The 25,686-nt window shown below is 45.8% G+C and overlaps 2 protein-coding genes across 6 annotated transcripts in view; one reads left to right on the top strand and one right to left on the bottom strand.

The window, feature by feature from the left end:
- The window catches only part of LOXHD1 (lipoxygenase homology PLAT domains 1), a 140,927-nt gene extending 125,052 nt beyond the window's left edge, over positions 1-15,875 (top strand). For all 4 annotated transcript variants that reach the window (XM_049796003.1, XM_049795999.1, XM_049796001.1 and 1 more), the window contains 4 exons: positions 9,596-9,766; positions 10,903-11,041; positions 12,474-12,635; positions 15,173-15,875. In XM_049796003.1, the coding sequence (XP_049651960.1) occupies positions 9,596-9,766; positions 10,903-11,041; positions 12,474-12,635; positions 15,173-15,653 (953 nt within the window). In that variant the 3' untranslated portion in view covers positions 15,654-15,875. The remainder of the gene's footprint in view (positions 1-9,595; positions 9,767-10,902; positions 11,042-12,473; positions 12,636-15,172) is intronic.
- Positions 15,876-24,904: 9,029 nt separating this feature from the next.
- ARK2C (arkadia (RNF111) C-terminal like ring finger ubiquitin ligase 2C) overlaps positions 24,905-25,686 on the bottom strand; it is a 47,505-nt gene continuing 46,723 nt past the window's right edge. For both annotated transcript variants that reach the window (XM_049795973.1, XM_049795974.1), the window contains one exon: positions 24,905-25,128. In XM_049795973.1, the coding sequence (XP_049651930.1) occupies positions 25,011-25,128 (118 nt within the window). In that variant the 3' untranslated portion in view covers positions 24,905-25,010. The remainder of the gene's footprint in view (positions 25,129-25,686) is intronic.

Raw genomic sequence — 25,686 nt, 5'->3', positions numbered from 1 at the left:
GAGTCCAGCAGCTCTTTCCAACAGAAGCATCACTGGTTGTCTGAGGAAGAGGATGAACTGAGAGAGCACGTGTAATCCTTCTCTAGTTCTCTACATTTCACTATACATAGCTCAGGGCATCTCCTGAACTGGATATCATTTTTGTCCATTAAGTAACTTCCAGTGAATTTTCTCGTCCAGACTCTCCAGGAGACGTTTAGCACCTACGGCATCCCATGGCAATGAGTCCCATGGGTCTGCTCTGCTGCGTGACAAGCAAATCCTGTTAATCCAGGTGGTTTTGCTGCCTTTTCCTTCCTCCGCGGGTGATCACGGTTCACCTTCTCCGTGTCACTGATGATGTTGATGGTAGAGGTTGGGGAGTTACCACATTGCAGCTGAGCTATGGTAATTGCTACCTGCACGCTCTTGGTTAGTGGCAGAGGGAAGTAGAGAGTTTAGCTTTAGGCTAAGCAGTCAATAGGCTCAATTAGTTTAAATTTGCTGTGGGCTAAGAGCACGTACCCAGATAACCACCACGAGTCAGCTAAAATAGTAAACCATGTGTCCAGAACCTGAAAAAATACTTCATATTTATGGATATAAATACACATTGCAACCTCATATTCTCTTTCCTTATTTCCCTCATATCACTGGTTTCCATTTATAAAGAATAGTTAATAGGGCTTTTACCAGACCTAGCTGACTGCAGGGTTAAGCCTTGGACAAACAACATGCTCAGGTTTTGTTCAGCAAAAATGTACTTGTTTTTCTCCCCAGAAAGAAGGACAACTGTAGTTTAAATCATAACATATGTTGTCTTCATTGTTCTTGCATTAGTCATGTGAAAGGCATATCCTATCTAAAACTTCACACAATGCAGCATGACAGTTTGTTGGGTGGGTAGAGTATTTATTACTGCTGGGATCCCAGGCTATAGCTATCCTTTGCATATATGCCTGCTCTCTCTCTATAATTTATATAAATTGGCTATGCCACAAGTTAGAAATTCCTGGCTCTATTTTTTGGAAAGGAGTAGTGGGGTCAGGGATTGAGGATTGTGTATGGTTTTTGTCAGATGCTTAGGGGACTTTGGGTATTAAAGAAAAATGTGCTTGTATTTACCATTACTTTAAGGCATCAGATGTTGATCATTCTTTCCTTAGTTTTTTACTTTTTTGGACTAAATGGTTCTCTGCCAATGGTCTGTGGAGGACTCAGCCTCGCACTGACCTCCCCCATTACTCCTCACATGCTGAATACTTGGAACACGGTCGATGTTCTTTTCCTGATTTTCCTAATAATCAACTTCAATGACAACATCAGCCTGTGTTGACTCACATTAGGTGCCTTTAGCACCTATGGGCTAGTTAAGGGAACCATCGCAAGGCTTCTTTTTCATTCAGACATCACCTGGTCCCAGCAAGAAGTCAACAAATCTGCCCCCATTTCAGGATAAAATACATTTAAATGGCTGGCCCACGGTGGCTATTTTGCCATGAAGCCCAGCTCAGCATCCGACCCCATCAGTGAAGTTTTGCTGCAGTGGCTTCATTCCCAGTTCACATCCCACTTTTGTTTATCTTTTTACTGAAATTTGACTGCAGTGGGGGGGGGGGGGGGTTCAGAGTTGAAGAGACCATAATTGCAATGGCAAAGACTGTCAGAACGTCTTTAAATTGCAAACACTGTGTTTGCCTCCTCTGGAAAAGCATGTCAGTTTTATGGTCCCACTTTAATGCTTTTAAATGCCATTTTCTCCACAAAAACTGCTGAGTGGCATCTCTGTATGAGACATAAAGGAGGAATGAAGCCCCTATCCAATTCCTCTGACTTCAGCAAAATTGATTAGGGAGGAAGTCGGCGCTCATTTGAAAACAGGCAGTTTAGAGACTTCACAACTGCAATTTCAAGGAACTTGTTCCTGATTTTTTTAGATGTTTCGAGCTCACCAGCAAGAGTTTGGTAACAATGAATTGCTGTGAATGAAATTTAGTTCTAAGTTTTGCTCCATGTCTTTTTATCTTGTCCCTGTTTACTTTGAGATACCAATGTTCTACCTAATATATTTAGACTCCCTGAGCAAATTTAATCGTTTCCAGACTCCCCATCTCCTGATCTCAGATAGGCACTATGTATTTTCTCATATCTCAGTTCATTTACTTCTGCATTTATGCAAGATCAGTATCTGTAGGTCTGTAGAAATGCTGGCTTTCTAAATATAGGCCTCATTTTTTTCTCTGGTTTAAAGACTAAATCACCATTCTGGAAGAATGGCTTAAAGTTTCTCAGTATCTCAGTAATGGAATTATTTACCTAGAAAAAGCTTTTTTTCCCCCCTTTTTTTATTGCCTTTTTCTCCTTGCAACAAGGAGATATGGGAAATCTAGATTTAGCTCCCTCATCTGCCTGAGTAGATTTGAACTCAGATGATAAACTGTCTTTCTACAGTCATTAATTTCAGATTCTTGATTATCTCAGTTGCCATCAGCCAAGGGGAGCCAGGAAGAGTCTAATTATGGATAAACCAGACTTCTCTGTGTTATTATAGGAGCAAAGACAGAAGTAAATAACAAGGTTATGCAGCCCAACTTCTTCTTTGCCTCAACAGGGCCCTTCTCTCAATTACACCAACTGCTATGGCATTGTCTAATTGAGTTTTAAATAGTCTAACTGCCCCAGTGACTCCTTTTGGGCGGCTCTTCCAATGGAGAAGTATCTTATTCCCCTTTCTTGATCTGGACCCAACTCAAAAACATTAGCATACCCTTGTTTTTCCTTTTCTTTCTCTGAAGGAACTACCTTTTTAAGGAGTAGTATCTTGAATCAGATCTTAAACTGCCCCAGCCTTGAACTCACAGCACACAGCTTTTCCAGAGATATGTTTCTGCAATATATGGACAGGATTCTGAGCACTTGTAGGCCATAAATTATTAAAAGAAACCTAAAGATCTGCCTTTTTAGCCTTTTGTAAGGATTTGCTCAGCTATCAGACTTAAGAAGGGCTTTGCTAAGCCCTCTTCTCAGCGTTTGACTGCTGCCTCATAAACTCCGTCGATCCATGGGGCAGAGTTGTTGAATAGTTCCTGCTTTAAATAAAAAGTGAGCAGAAGAGAAACAGATGCGTAAAACTGTCCAAGGAGAGGAGGGTCCCTCATCCCCCCTCTTTTGCTGATGGCTCAGTACAGAGGGACACAACGTCAACTCCTGCATCTTTCCGGATGGATTGAAGTCAACGCCTTAGACAAGGCACAAACGGCAAGTAGCAGACCAGCAACCGTGCCGTGGCTGCTCAGCCCTTCAGATTGCCCAAATCTGTCTTCAGCCCCTCGGGAGACCCCAGCACCGACCTGCAGAGCCCTCCTCACGTGCCATACACCTTCCTCTCTTTTCACTGGTAGGTTTTTTTCCCTTACGCTCAACAGTCCTATCACAAAGATGTGCTACAGGCATTACAGCGCAAGCAGAAGACAACGCAAAGATCTCACAGTCCAGAGTTGACATAAAATAGAAGAAAAAAAAAAAAGATGTAAGCAAACAAAACAGCAGCCTTGGAGAGAAGGTGAAGACTTCAGTGTTGACTTTGCACAGACGTTCATTTCTTCCCAATCTCCTGTAACTGCGCAACCCTTCACTGCGGAGTGGAAAGAACCCAAAAGGCCAGATATAGCTGTAGGATTATAAATTCTGTAAAAGCTTCTCTTTATACAAGCCTCCTTTGCTCCTCTTGGGGACAAATTATCCTGCATCCTTGTTAAATGCTTTTGCATCGAGTATGCCTCAATAAAACTCAAAATACGCTTCAATCGCAAGAATATCATCTGAGAAACTGTTATATCTTCACTCTGAGCTGTTAAGTGTTTTTTCACAGGAGTAGTTTATCTGTAAGATGTGGAGGGTTTTTTGTCTGAGAGTAATTTATGGGTGGTTTTGACCTGAGTCAAATCCTGGACTGAACAAGTTGAACAGAGAGGAGGAGGGGCAGGGGACTTATTTTCTAAAACTGTCCCAAGTGTTAAGCTTTTGCTTTGTCAAAGGTTGTGAGAGGTTTTGCATTGCCTGTCTGCTCTGATGAGAAATATTGTGGTGTGAACTAACATGATCCTAAAGGAGAGATATACAAAATGAATCTATTTTTATTCTGCCACTGGCTTGCCGAATGACCTTGCGTAAATCACATCCCTGTACCTCATTTTCAATTATGTAAATTGGGGATAAAAATTATTCACCTTCTTAAAGTGTTTTGAGATGTATTGATGCAAAACTAGATGCTATGATTTTAACACCTCACAATTAATGCTCCATTTCCAGCAATCTGACGCCGCTATCAAAACTCCCACCACTTTCTGAGTGATGTCTCATGTGGTGGTGTTTAGGGATGGATGGTCATCTAACCAGGCAGGGGATAAATAATATCAGAGGACACAAGGCTGATGAACTGTCTTTGTAATGGTCATTACTTTATGTTTCAGAAAATGTGAAAAGTAAAAAAAAAAAAAAAATGCAGTTAGGGAGCTGAGCAGCACTGGCTGATGGTTGTGAATGGCTGGGCAGCAGCAATTCTTCACTGGCCCCTGAGCAGTCAATGTCCCAGGCAGGATTTTTCTTTTACTCCTATGGGAACATAAGCACCAGTAATGACTTGATTGGGCATCAACTGCTTTCAAAACCAAACCAAAGAAGATCTGCTACAGACAGACAAGGGATTTAGAGGAAGGTCGATGAACGTGGCTGCAAACAGTGGAAACAGTTTAACTTCCATGGACATGTGTGCATCCAAGCCTGGATGTGGTTCTGCCAGCGCAGATTTGATCCCACCAGCTCTCGCTTTGCAAGGAACAGTTAATATTCACTTCAGCAAGGTCAGGGACCAGGTGCCTAGTGAGCGGTGAACCCACCAGACTCGGTTCATTCTCACGCTTTTTCTCCCGTCCTCCCATGTGTCTGCATGTGTCAGAACAGCTTAATATTTTAGGGGTGAATACAGGCTGGGGCAAGCGGTGGCTGTTCCCAAGAGTGGCAAAGGAAACTTCTGGCGCTACAAGCTGGGGTTTTAGTTAAATGAAGCGGTAATGTCATTATCTGTGTTACATCTATTACTTCTAAAGTCAGACTTGACTGCGCTAATCACTGCAGAAATGCATGACAAGGAGCTTACAATCCAACCTGCGTGTTCAACGTCAGGAAAGCACAGACTTTTAGCATTGCTTGGGAAAAAGGCAGGATGGTCCTATGAAGGCACAGAGGGTCCTCACCCAGCATCACCCTCTTGTCAGCTTGGGTCTTTTTGAAAACGATGATAAACGGGACAAATAACTGCTCTTTTGGGTAAGGACACTTGGGGAAGAGAATACATTTCCCTACATGACACTAAATTATACAACTGCCGGAGTCAAGCAAGCAAAGGGATTCTGTTTTCCCCAAAGCTCTTCTCCTCCTCTAATTACTTTTGAAATGTTTTGCATGCTATTGAAAATGTCACTTCCAGCTGCGGACCATTAAGGAGCATACGTGGCACAGCCACGGGTTTTATTAGGGCAGGTTTCGATGGCAGCGAAACAGGCCTGGAGCAAAGTACCTTTTGTTACAAACGTTGAACACTAGTTATGGTGATAGGGGATCTTCCACAAAGGCACAGTGGTGGCCAAACTATTTTAAAGACTGAGACCTGCAGAAACTGCTCAGATATGTGCTATTTCTTCCCTTCTGCCCCAAAGCAGTAATGGAGACAAAAGTAGCGGTCCTGGTTTGTACTGGGGTCACTGCAGAAAAGCCCACGATGGTCTCCAAGGCATTCGTGCAGTTGGTTTGTTCCTGAGCCCTTGTTCTCCTGGTACTGCTGGTTGAAGTGCCAACAGGTTACAAACAGATCTGCTCCGGCTCTTCTGCAAGCACCGAAAGTTGAGGGATGGAGCAACTGTGGTTTTCGCGGCAGATCAGGATCCACCACCCAACGGTATCCAAGGAAAAGGCTGGTGAGCCGTTGCTGCAGAGATCCTGCACTTCTTCACTGATGCCCACTCCATAAACCAGCTTGTGCTGAGGATTTGATGCCTCTGGGGTTACGTCCGTATGGGATGTACTTTCCTTTCCTGTTGGTTTTTTTAGGTGCTGTAATGTCTCTGAGCCCATTGCTCAGCAAAAGCCACACAGGAACAGAAGGTGTAAACAGGGTTATAACCTGAAACCAGGATTTCATGACCTGAAAAGTGGTTCTGCAAGAACAGTCTTTTTCTCCTTCCACTGATGTTCTCCCCAGCACACAGAGCCAGCTCAGTGGAGGGAAAGGATCACATTTAGACTTTGTGCATTACTGGACTTTGCATTTTTTTTTTTTCCAGATCAATGCAAAAAGAAATTAAATATATCTTTTCCCAGCCTGAATCAAGAGGAAAACAGCATCTTGTCTGATAAAGCAGAATAGCTTCTTCAGCCCCAAACCAATCCTTCCATTTCCATATCAGCTTTTAAATGGGGTTTAATGCTGTGGCAGTGAAACCCTTGATATTTCACCTGGGGTGAATTATTTCTCTTGAGAAATGAACAACAATATAGGATGCTTCTACAGCTTCCAGGTCTCCTAATTAAAGTTTCTAACCATCAGGAAGGAAAACAGGAAAAAGGATAGACCAGGTCTAGTGAGAGGGAAGATAAGTATTTTTAAGTTTTAAGCAGATGGGAAGGTGCTTTGGGGTGGTAGCACCATTCTTCTAAGAGTGATCAGCCAGCTCCTTGATTTGAGGTACCCTTGTGCTGTAAGGGTCAACTTGTTTGTATTTGCTTTTCCATGTTGATCCCCTGACAGAGCCCAGAGCTTGCTCTTTAAATAGCCCAGAGCCGATAAATGCATCTTTTGCAGGGAACACCGGGAAAAACTGCACTTTTTGTACTTGCTTTGCCCTCAACTCCGACATGTGCTGGAAAGTCAACCCCGGTCCATCTCTCCCTGTGATAAAAAAAGCAGGTTTTTGTTGCAGCTCTGCTGGTGAGCAGCTGCTGGAAGCAGGTTGGAGAAGAGAGAGGAGGGTATGTGCATCTTATTCAGCTGCTTTTCTGATACCGCTGCTTAGCACTGATCCTGTCCCAGTCATGCTGTTCACTGCTGGCAACAAGACTAAGATCACCAATTTATTCTATCCCGGGCTGCAGTCATTGATCTCTCTTGCTGGAGAAGGATGAGATGTTTTCTTTCTTTCATTCTGTACTAAAGTTTTGATGGAAGTGGAGCAGCCTCCTGAATATGCTGCAGAGATGTTCATTGAACTTAAATGGAAATAAGCCTGCCAAAAAGATTAAGGGTTGACGCTGCCAACATGTTTAGAATACATTTCCAAACGGCCCCAAAGAGCAAGTTGCTCCAGTTAGAGTGCAGTGGGAGCCCTGGGGAACTTGATAAGATCTGCCGCTGGAGCCTGGAGGAGGTCTTGCACGTTTGGCTGGTGCATCCAACTCCCCTGCCTGGGTGTCGCACCCGTGGTATTTGCACAGGTCTTGTCACTGGCACGTGGCGCTGGCCTCCCAGTTCAAGAGAGACAGGAACATACTGGAGAGAGTCCAGTGAAGGGCCACAAAGATGATTAAGGAATTGGAGAGTCTGTTGTATGAGAAGAGGCTGAGAGAGCTGGGACTGTTCAACTTGGAGAAGACAAGGCGCAGGGGGGGTTTATTGATGTGTACAAGTGTCTGATGGGGGGAGTAAAGAAGATGGAGCCAGGCTCTTTTCACCAGTGCCCAGTGACAGGGCAAGAGGCAATGGGCACAAAGTGAAATACAGGAAATTCCATTTAAAAAGTAAGAAAAAAGGCTTTTTTTCTCTGCATGGGTAATCAAACACTGGCACAGGTTGCCCAGAGAGATTGTGGAGTCTCCACTCTTGTAGATGTTCAAAACCTGACCTGACACAGCCCTGAGCAACCTATTTTAGCTGAGCTTGCTCTAACCAGGGGGTTGGACTAGATGTTCTCCAGCGGTTCCTTCCAGCCACAATGATTTTGCAGTTCTGTGCCCCCAAAATTTAAGGGGCAAGTGGTATCTTTGGTGTCTTTGTGCTTTGTAGCGGGCAATTTCCTAGCTTGAAGAAGGTTCAGGAGGCCAAAGTACCAAACAGGCATGACTGTGAGGTTGGTAGAGAATTGCCAACACATGGTGTGGAGGGATTGCAGTCCACAGGATCAGCGTGACTTGTTGACATGACTCAAAAAGGTGCCATCATTTTCTTTTCAGGGCTAAAGAAGGTTAATATTTGCAAACTAAGGAAGTAGGCACATGGCAGTGAGTTCTTGGAAGAGTAAGAGTTGTTTAATGTCTCCGGGATGTAAATAATAAGTCAGCAGAGATCTCTCATCATGAACATAACCTTTCTTTGTCTGACTAATAACAGGACTTGTAAGTAGAACTGTCAGAACCTCCTGTCCCCCCAAGCTCAACAAGGGCTGCTTCTGTTTCAACAAAGAAATCAGGAAACTATTCCCAAATGCCCTTTTCTTCATTTTTAAGTTGCTTTTCCACTGAAAATAAAAAAAAAAAAAAAGGGAAGTAGAAAACTAAAAGGGAGCTATGACTCCTCAGAAGGCCCTAAGGCAAAAGTTAGGTGATTTGGTGGTCCCTGCTAGAGCATCCATCACTTTAGTCTGTCCTGCGTTCATGTCCAGTCCCAGCATTAGTGAATTCACCCCGGTTGCTTGGCAAAGTCAGGATAGCACGGGTAATTTCCTTGCATGGGCTAGCTGGCAGGGTCAAAGCAGCAAGCTGTAATTTCTGACCTTCTGACCTTCAAATCCAAGTATGAAGGGCTTGGGGGTGATACAGGCCATAGAGAAAGACACTAAACCCTACAGCTTGTGGCCAGCTAGCACTCCCAGAACGTGAAGGGACTGCCACAAACCATGCACACACTGCTATGTCTTTTTTAATAGCTACAGACATGTGTAGTGGAGGAGTGGGGGTTAGGTGGAACATGAACTCATGTCTTTCTTTTGGCTTTAAGGCTTCATGTTTCCCTTAAAATGGAAGGAAGAATCAGCAGCAGTTTCTGTGACAGAAGCTGCTCCGTTAACTTTTGCCCCTAAACTTTGTGATTTCCAGGAGATTTTGTGCTTCTGGCTCTGGCAAACAGGGCCCTGATTTCTCTGGGGCTTTGTAAGGGTTTGTTGTCCCTAAGCCACAGCAGTGCTTCTTCCTGGGGTAGTTCCTGGGTTGGTATGTTGACAGGAGGCACACCAGCCCCATCTCTCCCATCTCACTGCTGCTGCTACTGGTATTGCAGAAGCCCTGTCTTGTGCAAAGTGCTGGGCAAGGACCAGCGATGGTGTCTTGTCCAAAGAGGTTGAAATCTAGCTTATCCAGGACCACGCTCTAACACCCTTATATCTGATCAAGAGCCAGCAATTCCCTCAAAAGCATGGCCTGACTCTAGAAGAGGGATCAGACTATGGTCTTGAGCAAGTCGACATCAGTTTTGGTATCAGAACAATGTCGTGTTCACTGGTGACATCATCTGAAGCAAATACAAATAATTTCTAGCACCAGCTGGATGCTACCAAGGAAAGGTGTCTCACCTCCTTACCCAAGCTATGCGAAAATATCCAAAGCTTTTTTTATTTTGTTGTTTTACTAGGAATCGCACCAGGTTGGCACTTGGAATATATTGACGTGATGGACTCTGCCATGGACAAGACATTTCGCTTCCAGTGTGATCGCTGGCTGGCTAAAGGTGAAGACGATGGGCAGCTCATAAGGGAACTGGCTTGTGCCAATAATGACATCCTGGAACTGAAGGAACGGACCTGTAAGTTTAGAATTGACTTGTGGCATTTGCTGAGGGACCTCAGAGGCCATGTGGTCCTAACCATAACTCCTGCAAGCTGCTCCACTAAGCGTCCCCATGCAATAGGCGTTTGTGTTTGCAGGCTTTAAGGGTTGGATTATTTAGGGCACTCTTTGGTTCAAAAGTGCAATGCTGTGATAAGAAAGAAACAACTCAGGATTTACGAGGAAGAAAAAGATCTCATTCTGAGTTGAAACCTAAGAGGAGCCCATTTGCAGTGGTTCAATCCAGCCATAAGGACACATGGTTAGTAAGCCATAAGGACACATGGTTATGGTCTCATTAGAAGTAATGGGCTTGAGTCTTTGAGGTGGAAAATAAGTTCAATCCTTAAAGCTTTGTGAGTAACATTGTTCCAGCTTCCTCCTTAACATGTTCTGGGCTACTAGCTCAAGTGTCCCAGCTGAACATGACGGCTGAGCTTAACACCCCATAGCCCTGGGTCTGCTCTGGGCAATTCCACTGAGTCCAAGGTAATTACACTGGTGTCTAATGTGGTGAGCTAGTGAGAGGGTGAGTTATTTAACTGCACTGATGATATGCAAAGTGCATCTCAAGAACTCCTGCACCACAGTGCTCTTTAGGAGAGTCCTGGAGAGTCAATAATCACATTACTTCAGTGTGATTTCACTCTGCCCCTGCAAAAATTCAGTCTTGTGATTGCCATTTTGGGTACTTACGTGCCACCACAGCATCCGAGCACATTCTGCTGGGTGCGTGGATATCCTCACTGTCCCTGTTAGGAACAGAGGCACAAAAACTGTAGGATTTGGGCTGTGTTAAAAAAAGAGTGTTTAGCACAGCAGGGAGCTGGACATCGCTTGTTCAAGAGCAGCTCCATCTACTCTTGCTAGCTGATTGAGCAGTACTCCTATTTTTCACGTACTCTATCCCTGCATGAAATCCAAAGCACGTAGAAGTCGAAAGTCCCACAGATTTCAGCTTGGTTCCATCCTTAGTTTGCAAATGCTTTCTTGTGTGCTGTGACAAATATTAGGAAGAGAGATTTTAAGCAAAGTGACAGCCCAATGAAGAGATCTTTCCGGCCATCTGCTCTTCCTTTTCTGTTTAACGTGTGTGTTAATTATGCTTTAAAGCCTATGAGATTGTCACAGTAACAAGCGACAGAGAAGATGCAGAAACAAAGGAAAACATCTGGATCATCTTAGAAGGAAAGCTGGGCCGCTCGAAAGAATTCCTTATGGAAAACTCTTCCAAGAAAAGGAGATTTGAAAGGTAGTGGGACAGGATGGTGGGCTAGAGGAATTCCCCACCAGCTGTGTGTCTTCCACAAACACCACCTCTTCTCCAGGGTGGTTTACAGAGTTGTGTTTGTGTCATGCTCTTCCTCAGCCCCCTTCCAAAAAGCCTAATGGCTTCTCACCTGGAGTGAAAGGAAGATGTAAAATTAGGTTTTGATGGGCAGACACAGAGCAGGTTTCAAAATGATAAGAAAAAGGCATTTGGTAAAAGGAAATGTAGATGATGCATGTGTGTGTCCTTTTGTATTAGTACATACAAAGAGGCTTCTGGCGAGCCCCCGGGGAGGCTGTGTATTTTTGAACTGGGAGGAGCAGAAGGAAGCTGGAGGTGGTTTTAGTTCCTTTTACAGCATCTCACTGGCAGTGGGAATCAGAGAGAAAGTAAAAATAGTTAGAGGCTAAATGTTGTCAGAGCTGCTCAGATTTGACTTTCCAGACGAATCTGGGGAGTAAGGCTGAAAGATCACTGTCGCGTGAAGAAAGCCGAATATCAGCCTCATGTGCAGACGAGCTGGAGGCACATCTATGTAACGTGGGGCAGATTCCTTCTCCCATGTGGGACCAACGTGCTCCAGATGTGAGATGGGTTTTCTACTTTATTTAAGGACGCAGCATGCCCTTAGGAGACGGGAACCTCTTCAAAGTCATGGACACTGCTGATGTTCTGTTGCTTTGCAGGGAGGAAAGGTTTTTCTGGAGGGTCTGTAAAGGAAGGTGAAATTACAGCTGATGTGGAGTCTAGTGTGAATGGCTGAGATTTCACGCGAAACATGAAAGATGGGGAGGAGCTTCCTCCTGACCTTAAGCTGATGGTGTCTACAGTGGAGTTGAAGACACCAATCTCCAAAACACTAGTCACAGTCCATCCTTGGAGGCAGGTTAGAATAAGGACCAGTCCAAGGAGATAAACCTAACAGATACACAGGGGACATGACAGGGAGCCAGCCAAGGGTTTGACAGAGACCTATCGTTTCTCTAAACTGTTTTCAAGCTGAGCTTCGGGAAGGGTGGCTGAACTAGCAGATTTAAAACAGCTATGGTGGGTAGATGTGTAACAGATACAGTATCTGTCAAGGATGAATGAATAAGTGCTGGAGGGGAAATTAGTCATTCTTTAGCTTTATCTATAATAAGGCAAATTGATTTTGTATGTGGAACAGCTCAAGTTTATCCTGGAAACTCCTAGTGGCAACAGTTTAAAGTGTCACCCCTAATCAGAGAAAATACTAAATTTAAATATGGAAATTATACTTTGTGTTGTATGATTGTAGTTCAATCAAATGACTTTAAATGAAGGCTTATCTTCTATCTTCCGTACCCGTGTGCAAATTAACTTAATGTCCACATGAGACAAGTCACTACCAGCCTTCAAGATACGAACTGAAGCCGCTCCCTGTTTCCTGTAGGGGAGCAACAGACACCTTTCAGTTTTCTTCGAAGAACGTTGGTGAGATTGCAGCCATCTGTGTTGGTCACTGCCCAAAAGATGGGAAGAAGTCATCTGCAAAAGCTGACGTCTTCTGGCACGTCCAAGAGATTGTCATAACGGAGATGGAGCTTTGCAACAAGTAAGTGCCTCCTCACCTGAAGGAGCCGCTCCAGGAGGACGTGGGGAAGCTGAGAAGTTCTCCATACGTGTTCCTGAAGCATTTCAGATTTAAGCAATAGCAATCTCACCAATCTTCATCCCTTTCTGAAAGCTAAGGACAAGCAGTTTAGTGTGTCGGGTACAGAACATCCCTGCCTGACTTGCCTGTGCAATGTCCGAGTTGTTAGAGAGGGCATTAGTATGTGCAGGTAAGTTTATAAATAAGTTGACTTGGATGAATCTCGCAGCTATGAAAAAGTAATGCCTCAGCTTGTGGAAAATACTTAGAGTGACCGAAATTTAAGGCGTTTGTAGGATGTTCTGCACAGACTGGCCTTTAGGTAAGTCTTGGAAAAAGAGCTCCTAGAAAAAAAGGTGAGAGTAACACAAAACCTGAACCTCCAGTTCAGACCAGTTTGGATGAGACATCCTTCTGGTACGGTCCAAAAGGCCCACTGGAAAGGTTGCAGTCATGCAGCTCAGCTACTCTGATTTGAATATGACTGAAATCTGCCATGGCTGAAAAATGAACATGTCTGAAGAGCCCTGAGCGCATCAGATCCAACACGCTTTGGTCTGAGCCCTGTCTTTGGAAGGGCTGACGTTCACGACTCAGGGGGCAGATATCACAGCGACCATGCAGGAACAGGAGAAGATCATCCATTTACAGAACAAACTACTCTTCAGAGAAAATATCCACAATGTTAATTGTGGATTTCTTTTCTTCTCCATGATACTTCCATTGCTGTTAAGGAATTTAACTATAAGGAGTTTGTTCCAGCTGAGACAATTGAGTGTTTAAGAAAAAAACCTTGAAGTGGTTGGTGGGTTTTTTTAGAAGCTAAGAGTCTCTCCTAGCAAATTAATCAGCCAGCAGAAGAGCCACAATAATATTTGCTGAGTGAAAACTCAGTCAATTACATACTAAAACATGTTCTTTTCTCCTGGTGGGGAAAAAACTGGAACTCTTAAAGTACAGCTGTGCAATCAAATCCTTGCACTAAACTCACTGGGAGCATGCTGAAACTGCTGAACCAGTGTGTTTTGAAGGGGCCAAAGATCTTCTCATAAAGCCCTGGGTTTTTTTTTAAAGTTGTTTTAAAATAAAGAGGGCAGCCAGGAGATACCGGTAAAGCCTGCAGCCTGTCATTGCACTGAAGCAGGGCTCCAGCTCTGCAGATGCAGCACTTCGCAGCGGTGTTTGCTCTGCAAAGGAGCAACTGGAGCAGATTGCACTGTGAAAGCAAGCTCTAACTTCAGGTATTCCTGATCTCAAACATCAAAAAAACCCTACCCAGTCAAGACAAAGACCAAATTAAAAGAGTTATGATACTGCTGCAGCAATAGTTTTGAATTATACGGGGATTTTTGCCTTTTAGTAGTAGATCTTAGTGTGTGAAAGGGCTGCATTTAGAAGCTTTTTCTTGCAAATCCCAGGGCTAGAAAGGTCATCTTTTTTCTTCTTGCCCCCGGTGAAGACTGGCATGCTCCATTATAACTCCAGACCATGAGATAGCCCAAGAAATAAAACTGCAGAATCAGGCAACCCCTCCACTTTACTCTCATGCAGTTTTTCTGTCCTTGAGCCTGAAATTTTGCTCCCACCAGAATTTCTCATTTGCAAAGCTTCCTTCAAGAGAAAGGAGTGCTTTACTTTGGCTGTGGAAAATGTCAAAAGTGTTGGAAGTGTTTAAGCAGCACAGTACTGCTGGAATGGCAGTAACCCTTCCTCCAGGTGTTTATTTTACGCGCACGCACCGCAATCCAGCTACGCTCCCTCCAGGAGGACCTGCTGCAGTTTGATGAAGGAGGGGGAGCGGGTGGGGGAAAACTCATTTGGAAATGATCTGCATCATTGGAAATGAAATACATCATTAAAAGCAGAGTGCTCCAGCCTCTGGCCGGGTGCCAGGTACGCGGTAATTTATGGATGCGCTCTGTGCTCCCTGCACATCACCAGAGGCAGCACTGCAGAGCCAAGGGCTTTCAGCATCTGGTACCTATCATTTCTGCGCCCGATGTTGGGGGTTTTTTTGCCCGCTAAGGATAGGCTGGGTGATCTAGATGAGGAAAGAGGGGGGATTTAAACCTCCTCCTCCTCCCATCTTTCCAATTTCCTTTTTTCTAGTTCCTAGCCCAACCTTAACCATACCATCAGTGAGGATATTTGCTGATCTCCCTGCTCCCAGACCGGTTATACTCAGCGGTGCTGGGCTGCGGGGCTGATTTCTTGTCCTGCCTCGGTGGGTCGGTAACTGGCTGTGCCATTGCATGGGTAAAAAGAGGTGACACGTGCCCCACAGCAACCCTCCCACGTGCAGGGTGTCCATGGAGATGCTGGGTTTTCCAGCTGCAATGATCAATCACGGCTGTCTTTTTAGAGAGAAACTCTAGTATATGGACAAGTATTGAAAAAGCATTGATATTAGGCAATGTAGTAGCACACCCAGTCCATACCATTTGCTCAATAAAGTGGCCAACCGTACCATTAACATGCTGCTAATTTTCCTTCGGCAGATACTTTTTCAGGTGCAATGTGAAAATCCCTCTGCGTTACAAGAGACGGGACTACAAAGTCTTTGAGTGTGCCAAGGTCACCGAGAGCTTCGCCAGCAAAGCCCGGAGCTTGGTGCCAGTCAAATACGAGACCATCGTGGTCACAGGCTTTGAAAAGGGCGCGGGGACCGACGCCAATGTGTTCATCACCATCTTCGGGTTGAACGGGGACTCGGGAAAGCGGGCGCTGAAGCAGAAGTTCAGGAACCTCTTTGAACGAGGCAAAACCAACAGGTTTTACCTGGAAACACTGGACATGGGGGAGCTAAAAAAAGTCCGGATTGAGCACGACAACAGCGGTCTGGCACCGGGTTGGCTGGTGGAGCGGGTGGAAATCACCAACTCGGCGACTGGTGTGACCACCATATTTCCCTGTGGGAAGTGGCTGGATGAAAACCGGGGCGATGGATTAATCTGGAGGGAGCTTTTTCCTAGGTACTGAGGCTGCAGGAGGGGTTTGGTCTCTTCTGCATGCCCATTTTTCTCAGTATATACTGTTTTATATTGCATTTTGCTTTTTTAAAACGCTGCCTTTTATATTGAGAGATTTTTAGTAGCAAGATGTGCTTCCTGGCTTAACATTTTGTAAAAGTAATATTGCTTTTTTTAAGGTGCGTATAAAATTGTGAATGACATAAATACATTTCTCACTTATTTATGATTAAAAGCCACAACTAGCAGAGCTGTAACCTATCCTTTAACAGCTCAAATGGCATCTTCTGCTTTCAATGCTTTGCCCTGCCAGGGCTGGGAAAACCTGCTGGCCTCCACCGCTGATGGGGTCACCTTTTAGATGACTAAAGAGGATTAGAAATATTTAATAAAATTGAGCTTGGAGATCCCAGTTTTTCCCACTTCTGGCAACTGTGAACATTGCGTGTCCGTACACACACACATCGAAAGCAGTGGGCACAGCAGGGCTTTCTGCAGGGAGGTTGGGAAGGACCCGTTATCCACCCAGCCAGGTCTCATGGGGTGGGATTTGGGTCGTGTTTGCCACCTGTGGGCTTTCCCCCCTCAAGCCAGACCCAGCTCTCCGGCTGAATTCGTCTGGGTCTGCCCAGAGCTGAGATCTACAGTTAAAGGCAGCCGGAGCAAAAGACCTACCAGATAATCAATTCCACTGCAAGGAAGCTGTGCTAACTATATTCAAAGCTGTCTCAGGATAATCTTACCCTATATGGCCTGAATACCAACTCTGTTTCAGAGCAGCTGCCATTCATTTCAATATTATTTTTTTTTTTTTCTTTTAATAAGGATCACTGTTTTGAATTTTTTCTGTGGTGGAGAAGGGATTTCCCAGCCGCAATAAGGGCTGGTGCTCCTGTAGATGGGCTTTTCCCAGCTACTCACGTCTCTACAGGTACCAACAAGAAAAGTTGTTTACAAATCATTACTTCTAGAGCCCCATCTCCCTCCCCAGGAAGCAAAGCAGGACACATCCTTCGGAGGAGAAAGGGGGATATCTGAGCCACCAGGAGAAGAAGACCTTCCTCCTGGCCCACCCGTGTCCTAGGAGAGGTCATTTCCCCCTCCCAGACACTGATTTTAAACAAGTATTTTGTGCGAATGGGGATCAAATGGAGGGGGTTAAACCTGCTGAGCCCACCCACCCCATCAGTCCCTGGGTTGGGGAGGACGCTTCTGCTGGGACATGACCTAGATGTGCCTGGCTACAAGGCAGGACTGTCCCACTGCTGAATCCCTGCCTGGTAATGGGCAAAGGAGGCTCCAGCAAAGGCTAGTGATGCCGAGACAGGAGTTAGGGATGTATTCCAGGTGCTGTCGATTGCTCCTGGATAGTTGAAAGCTGCTGCATCCCACCAAAGCCCTGCCAGGGAAGTACTGCATCTTTATTTTCCGCAGTAGGCACCGCCGAAGAGACTCGAGCTTATTCAGGGCTGTCTGTGCCAGCTCACAAATAATAGCTCAGACTAATTCATTTTAGAAACCTTTATGGTAACTGATGGGTTTGGAGCGGAGCAAGTTGCTTAAATGAGCCCAGTAATCAACCTCATCAGTGATCAACTACTCGCTGATGGGAATAATAATAGCAGCCTTTACTGGCTGTATTCTCCTTCCTCACTGCAGACTGATGCTCCCAAGCTCTGAGCAAGGGCCGAGCCAGGGCTGGGAGCTCACAGGAGGACCAGAAGAGACCTCAGGAGGGCTGGAGGTGGGTGCTGGGGTCAGCAGGCGTGTTGCATCCCCGGGACCCTGCTGGGATGGGACCCGGGCTGCCTGGACAGCCAGGGGTTCCCACAGGCAGAATCTGGAGCATTTGCTTTTGCTGCTCTTGTTCAATGTCATTGCAAAGCAGCGGTTCCTCAGTGGGTGTTTTGAAACAAAAAAAGGGTCAGGCTTTTGATCTCTCTGCTTTCCCTCCCACCCCAGTCTACCAGGGCTATGAAAAACCCCTCCCTGTCAATGGATTTGTCCCATTTTTAGACAAATGTGTGCTGCAGCGAAATTAAGAGTTTTTCCCATTAAAATGCTGGAGTCCCAGCGTTTCCGCTTGGCTCCAGTCAGCACCCACTTGGTGCAGAGATGCCAGAGATGCTGGTTTTACAGCGTCGCTGCATCGGAGCAGTTTAACCCCTGCCAGCCCCTGAGCAAATTCACTGTGACGCACGCGGGACCTATTCTGCTCCACGCTTCCAGCCCTCGGGAGCAGTGAGGCAGCTCCCGATCCACACACTATTCCTGCATGGGGCAAGGAGGAAAGAGAAATCCTTATCTTGCACGTGAGATGTGCTCAGACCTGGGAGTAATCACATGGAGCAAGTAGCTACAGCCATGGGTTGAGGTCCTGTTGAAGCAGGAATGAACATCTTCAAGGTCATCAAATCACTGCGTGGGTGATTTGATACCTGGGTTGCCATCGAAACCGTCTGCCATCCCTGGATGGGCATGTTCAACACAAAAACTGTGCTGACCTCCAGGTAATGCTGCCCTGAAAAGGGCCGAAGGGAAGTTTGCTGGTACAGGGTCAGCAACCTCACTCCCTCCCAGGAAGGCGACGTTGGCAAAGCATGAAAAAACTCTGCTTTTTCCTTCTAAAGACTTCAAAAATGCCCCTTGTTTGTGCAAAACTCAACTCCACCCTGGCCCTGGGGAGTCGTTCTGTTGCTACAACAACTAATGCTACAAAAGTAATAAGGCAAGAGTGAAGTTTTTCCAAGGGCTGGATTTGCATTAAGCTGCTAAAACCAACACGTTCTTGGCCAAGTGGAGAACTGGGGAGGAGAAAAGCCAAAATTGCCCTAGCGCTGTGCCTTTTGCAGGACCCAGGCAACCTCTGCCTGCTGGGGCAGAGCATCCCAAAGCTCTTATGCTGGGCAGATGCACAGCTCCTGTTCCCACCACCACCCTTTACCTTTTTTTTTTTTTCTATTTATTTCTTAATCGGTGGGGGTTTAATGCACATGCCTTCATCCAAAAAAACATTAATGTAGATGAGAAGCGTGAGCAAAGGACAAGGACGGTGGGACTCAGTGGGACTCTGCAAAACCTGGCTGTCCCATTGCCTCTGCGGTCCCCATCGTATTGGGAGTCTGATGTAGTGCTGTGTTTAAAAAAAGCACTTGGGTGCTGCCAGTGAAACCAAGTACAACCAAGGAATCCTTTGCAGTGTTGGATGCTAAGAGGGACTGGTTGTCTCTTGCTGCAGGATGCAGAGAATTATTTGAAAATCTCTACGAAATTGTTGTGAAACATTTTTGCTAGCATCATATATGTACACTAACCTTACGTGCACGAAGGCAGAATAACTGAGGGGTGTGGAGCATCCAGCTTGTAATCTCCCCTGCCCCATCGTTATGTGTAGAAGTCCATGTTGACATAGAAGAAAGGTCCATTTAAAAAAACCAACAAAAATTACCGATGGCGTTGTACAGCTCTGAGCTGCAACCTATGGGTCAACTGAGGATTTAGATACCACAAAACACAAATAAGGGCTAAGCTTCCCGACCCCGGGCAGCTGCTGCAAGAGCAGATGCTCACAGTGGATAAAGATGTTGCATTTTGGCCCGTGCTGCTATACCTTAATGGGCACAACCCCTCTCCCTCCCCAGCGCGGCCACCGGTTACTGCTCCCCGCGCTCGGCAGGGCTGTTATCGGATTGCAGCGGCGTGTTTGCTGCGGCAGCTTTGACGAAAAACCGATTGCCATCTCAGGCAACTCTTCCAGCGCCGTTATCCTTTCGAAGGACATCAGCAAAATCTCAGTGAGCAACTGAGATTTTCCCCGGCAGGACCAACAGGTCATTTTTAACCCGTTTTCTGAATTTGTAAAAGCTTCCTATAATGGGAGCTTCGTACTGCTTGAATACGATGCATCCCTTATGCAGCCTCTGCTGGATGCCGGAGGAGCCGGCAATTCCCTTCAGCTACCGGCACCAAATCTCTAGGATCAGCAGCCGCCTGTCTCCAAGGCTTATTTAGTCTAATCACATAGTCCAAGCTGGGGACTGGTCTCAGCCTTTCTATATGAAATGCGTGAGGAGGAACAGCCGAATCGCAAGTGGGTAGGAGCAGAGATGGGCACCATTCATTGTGGGAAAAAAGAAAAGCACAAGAGGACCTACGAAATGAGCTGTGCAGGATGCCAAGTTGGGTGTATGGCCCATTGGATTCTCCAACAGGTAACAAAAGGATTGAAAATACCCTCAAATATATCTGTATTAGTTCGGAGGATTTTTTTTTTTTTTTCCTTCCAATAAGTTTTTCTTTCCTTAGTTATTAAACAGGAGACCCACATGGAGGGAGATGCTTCTCCACGGGGAGCACGGAGGACCTGTCGGTATCGCTGCAGGACTTGCCAGAGTCATCCTACAGGCACCGTAGGATGTGTTTAGAGGAGAAATCTCCCTTTAACAGGCAATTTCCAGCCCGGTTCTAGAAAGCGATTTTGGTACCTAATCACAAAACTGGTGCCACAGGACATCACACGCGGTGGTGTGCCCGGCGTGGAGAGTCTCACCTCGTCTTTGCAACAGAGCTCAAGCACCAACACCCTCTGCAAACCAGCTGGGCGGAGTATTTTATACCCCAGCAGCGTTTCTTTTGCGCATCAAAGTCCAAAGGCGTAAGCAGTGAAAGAAGAATTGACTCCGACCCAAAGAAACAAGAAACGAAGGGTAAAAAAAGACCAAGCGATGGCCCTGCCAGGTGACTTCTCTGTGGCACAGGTTTATAGTTAGCAATGCAGTTTGTTTTATTAGTTATAAATAAAGTACAAAAAATCCACCAAAAGTGAATCTAAGCATTTACACAATTTCTAATGTCTTTTCATTTCTTCAATGCACTATTGCTTTAATATTAATAATAAATATTTTTCTAGCTTTCTTCTATAAAATAGTCTATGTAGCAAAATGTTGCACAGCACAACAGAACAGCAGTAGGAGTACAAAAATGTGGGTGATCCTTTCACCAGCCTGGGCCATTAAAGGAGAGGATTTTGTTTGTTCGCTCGCTCCTTGTTTTACTTATCCCTTTTACAGTGTCTTTGTGGGGGGGGAACAACCGACCCCCTGTCCCTGAACGGCTCAAAACCGCAGCTCCAGGCTACAGGGGAGGAGTATTAGAGAGCAGCAGGGAAAAAAAAAACACAGACAGGTTTTAAACCCAGGGTAAGGCAAAGTCAACAAAGCAGAGCAGCACCCTGAAGGGACAGAGAAATAAAAATAAGGTACAGTCATTTTGTGCCTTTCTAATCCAAAGGAGAATTGCATCCAAAGCCTTTTTTTGGGGAAAGGGGGGGGGGGGGTCAGCTACTGGCTGAGCACATGCATTGAACCCCACTTCTGTCCATACATGGCCGAGCATCTGTGCTGACCGAGGGGGGTTATGGCTTAAAGCTTAAAATATTTTCAATGACGCTCTAACCTTCTTGCTAGGCTCAAGCACATGATATTCCAGAGCCTTTTGGGAAAGGGCAGCGTGTTGCGAGAGCCGTGTCTGGGGATGGGGATGCTTGGCCGTAGGAGCGGGGTATCAGCTTGGGGCTGATCTCCTCCTTGGGGATGGGAAGGCTGCGGTGCACATCCCAGCTTTCAGTGGATTAAAAAGCTCCAAGTTGAAGTTTCCCCTTTAACAGGGGGAGGATGAAACCAACTGAGCAAGAAGATCAGCACTGAGGGCTTCTGCTCCGCGCATGGTTCACGGCTGGGTTATAGCAAACGCTCACGGCCAGGCATCACAAAAGGATGCCGAATCTCCTCCGCGTCCATCCCAGCCCCTCTCAGCTAGACCATGGGTCAACCCTTCAAAATCGCAACGAATCCCTCAGTTTTGTTGCCTCCTAGCTCAGGCTCAATCGATTGCCTCCTTCATCCTCCCCGCAGCGCCCAGCTGGGTACACGCACAGAGGGTGAAAAAAAGCCAGACCGAGCACTGATAGGTACCAAAAATTGGACAAAGCCACCATGCCTGGGCTCCCTTCCTCGGCTTTTGAAGCAATTTGCGGAGTCTTGCATTAAATGCATGCATCGCCCCAAGCACAGCCTTGTAGCGGGGGCCCGCCGGGTGTTATTGCAGGGTAACACATGCAGCAAGAGCAGTAGCATCACCAGCGGCGTCAGGGACAGGGCGGTAGCAAGAATCAACCAAAATGTTTTGGTTTTGCAGAGCGCCGTTAATCGCCTTCAACGCGCAAGGACGCAAGTGAAAGGATCACCAGAGTTTGATTATGAGTGCAAATAATATTCATATATATGTGCTAAACACAGTCACTATATTGCAGTTTTCCACTATGTCACAGCATACAGAATCAAAGGTTTGCATTTTTATGGAATGTATCCAAGGTAACAGCACCACAGTAATACAGTTTGTAATCACACACCCTGATTTTTTTCTCTTTTTTTTTTTTTTTTTTTTGATAAGATAAGCATTACCCCCCACATCCCATGTTTAATTTTTTTCTTTAAAGTACCGACGCATGCAAAGCATTCCATTCCCAGAAACAATGCAAAAATGAGGTAATAGGAGTAATAAAAAAAATTAGTATTAATTTCTAAATAAATAAATTATAATTAAAAATGCAAAAAACAACTATAAAAATAATTAAATAAGAACCCACAATATCTACAAGTTAGTCATAAATTATGATTGTTAAATATAAGGCATTTAAACTCACAAAACCCTGTAAACTATCAATGTTTTGTTCCTAGAGATTTTTTGTTGTTTGTTTCGTTTTGTTTTTAAACTCATCCTATTATCGCATCCTACTCGTACAAATTATTTAAACGCAAAGGAACCTGACACATCGATGCAACTCCAGACGCTGTAAATTCGCACGCACCTTGGGATCAGTCACTCACACGAGACCACGGGAGTTTGGTGCTTTTCTTCACCAAAGGATTTTTTTTTTTTGTTGGTTTTTTTTTTTAAAAACTGTGCTTGTTCATTAGGCAAATAGTAATACTTTCGCATAGGCTTTAAGAAAACACGCGGTTCGGAAGCGCTCCTCGTTCCCTCCCCACCTGGCCAGGGTCTCAATTGCCCCTTTCCTCCCCCTGCTTTGTCCCCGGCTCACGCCTGGACAGACCAGACCAACTTACAGTGTATTTTACCAGCAAATCCTTGCTTTGCTTGTCCATATTATTAGTAATATTAGTATTATTTTTAATGCTGCTTCAATCTGCTGCTGCTGGAGCAAGCCCCATAGGTATTGATGGACCACTCCTTGACCCGTGGACATCAGGGCTGGGACCACCACATCCCCCAAGAAGCCATCGCCTGTGCTGGGTGGCAAATATATCATAGAATCATAGAATAGAATGGTTTGGAAGGGACCTTTAAAGGTCATCTAGTCCAACCCCGCTGCCATGAGCAGGGACATCTTCCACTAGATAAGGTTGCTCAGAGCCCCGTCCAACCTGACCTGGAATGTTCCCAGGGATGGGGCATCCACCACCTCTCTGGGAAACCTCTTCCAGTGTCTCATCACCCTCGTTGTAAAACATTTCTTCCTTCTATCTTCTTTATATGCCACCACGTGTCCTCCTCCAATCCCTCCCACCTGCATGGGCACAGCAAGAGAGGAGCTCCTGCATCCTTGCACCCCGTGGGGCTCCCCTCTTTCCCTCCCCTCTCCATTTGGGAAAAAAAAAAAAAAATCTCTGGTTTGTCTCTGAGGTTGGTGTTTTCCAATTACAGCTCACGGGAATTCCGTGATCTCTCAGATGGTAATTTATGATTGTTCTTCTTGGAGAGCATCGCTTGGCTCCAGCAAAACAGATGCTCAGGGGAGCCAGAAATCATTCCCACCACATCAGTATTTTCAATATATAATGTTCCTGACTAATTCCCCTTGTTCCTCTGCTTCTCCCTTTGCTCCCCTAGCATGCAAAAAAAAAAAAAAAAAAAAGTTTTTTGGTTGTGAATGTCAGTTCTCTAGGGAGTTTTCAGCTCAGTCCCTGTGGCTGGCATGCCGAGGTCTTTATTTCAGGGGAAGCTTGGATCACAACAGCTCACTCCTTCGGGGACCACCTCCTAATTCTGTTTTGAGCGTTAATGCAATTAAGTTTCATTTTAACAACCACTCCACTCTCCATATGGATATGACCTGTGTATACAAACGCACGCGGGTGCAGGTGCACGTGCTTTGAAGCAGGGTCACAACCCAGCCCCTCCAAAAAGCAGCAAACTGCCCTTCCAATCTGCCTTCCCCTCCCGTGCCAAAATGCTCACGGCCTCAGCAGTGCCTTGCCAGCATCGAGTTTTCTCCTTTCCCGTTAGCAGAGATGGTTTTGCGTGGGAGAGGACTCGGCAGCGTACCTCTCTCAGCACCTCTCTGGCGTTATTATACCCCAAAGCACAGCCATAGGCACCAACTCCAGTAACCGTCCTTTTGGACCAGTGCTGGCAGTGGCCGCTGAAGCCAACCAGCCTCACATCTCACAGGAGAAAGCATCATGGACAACGGGAATTATGAAGACAGCCCTTCCTTGGATTTCGATATGCCAAGCTATCGCCAAGAGACGGAAAGCAAAGAAACAGCATCTACTCCAATATCGTGCCCCTACAGAAAGTGTCCAGCACCAGCAGATAAGCAGGAACAAAGCTTCTCCCTATTGCTTCGTTCATTTCATGCCCAATTTTTATTTTTTTTTAAGTTTCTCTAAATTTGCAACACACTGTAAATGCAAGGAAAGGAAGCACACGCGGCTGAGGCAAAGAGCGCAACCCTTCTGACTGTAAACAGGATTTTGCTTTTTCGCCTCTTCCCCCACAAGGGTGGGAAAGCTTGACCTCTATTCCCCCTCTGCAATGTATTAATCAGGCACCAAAATAAGGAATCTATGAAAAAATATTTGGTGCAAATTAGGTAACAGCAACATGTCCACCACAAGATGAGTAGGGCATCAAACACAACATTTCTTAAGCTAACATGCTCCAGCTGCCATCCATAGAAATAGCTAAAGGACCCCTAACATGTTTCTACGTATTCGAGAGGTATATATACAATCCTCATGAAATGCAGGATTGACAGGCCAGACTACCACAACTAGTTCCTTCATGTTCAACACTAAATCTTCTGCAGCACGGGGTCTCTGAGCTCCGGGAATGCCAGCTCCCTTTCACCGGGCCCGTATCCTGCGTATGTGCAATATCTCCTACTGCTAGATATTGTACCGCCACCTCCTCCTCCTCCTCCTCCTCCTCCTCCTCCTCCTCCTCACTAACGTGCCTGCAGACTTTTCCTCTCAATCAAATGGCTCAGAAGGCAAAAAATTTTGCTGCAAGGGTTTATGGCCATATGACCTGGTAAGGAAAATGGTGTGTCCAGCCAGTCCTTTCAGCTGTCCGAGCCGAGCTGTGTTTCAATGTCCACCCTGCAGATCGGGCACTTCTTGCTGGTGGCCAGCCACTGGTCCACGCACACTTGGTGGAAGAGATGCATACAGGGCAACCGCCTGCAGAGAGAGAAGTACCACCCCGTTAGGATGGAGAAGGTCCAGGGGACCAAGAAAAGCCAGAAAGCAGCAGCCGGGGCTGCTTCAAGCATGGGAAAGCACCGATGTAGGGACACCAGTACAGCCTTCCCCAACCAGGCCAGCTCCTGTAGGGCAGTGGGTCTGAGATTATGTCCTTGGCTAAAAGCCTTTTAGAAAACCCCACACCCTCCTGAACCGAGTTGTTCCAGTTATTAATTACCCTGGCTGCTGCTTTTTAACCTTTCAGGAGTATTAGGTTATACTCCAAAGCCTCTTGGTTCTTCATCGTTGCGGCTCATTAGCAAGTCAGGTGGGTCCCCAGCACTCCTACGTGGGTGTCTGGTGAGCCCCAGGAATTGTGGTTGCTTTTCTCCTACGTCACCTTTGCTCACCCTGAGCCAGAGGGACCCTGAGCCGCAAGGACCCATAGCAAGATCAGAGTTTTTCTTGATGGTTTAAGGCAATTCAAGGGTGAGGAACAGGACCAGGTAATGCAGCTGCACTGCCCACCTGCACCTCCTTCAGCCATGGTAGCTC

Source organism: Accipiter gentilis, chromosome Z (genome assembly GCF_929443795.1).
Source record: "Accipiter gentilis chromosome Z, bAccGen1.1, whole genome shotgun sequence".
NCBI lineage: Eukaryota > Metazoa > Chordata > Aves > Accipitriformes > Accipitridae > Astur > Astur gentilis.
This window is presented reverse-complemented; position numbering and strand designations above follow the sequence as displayed.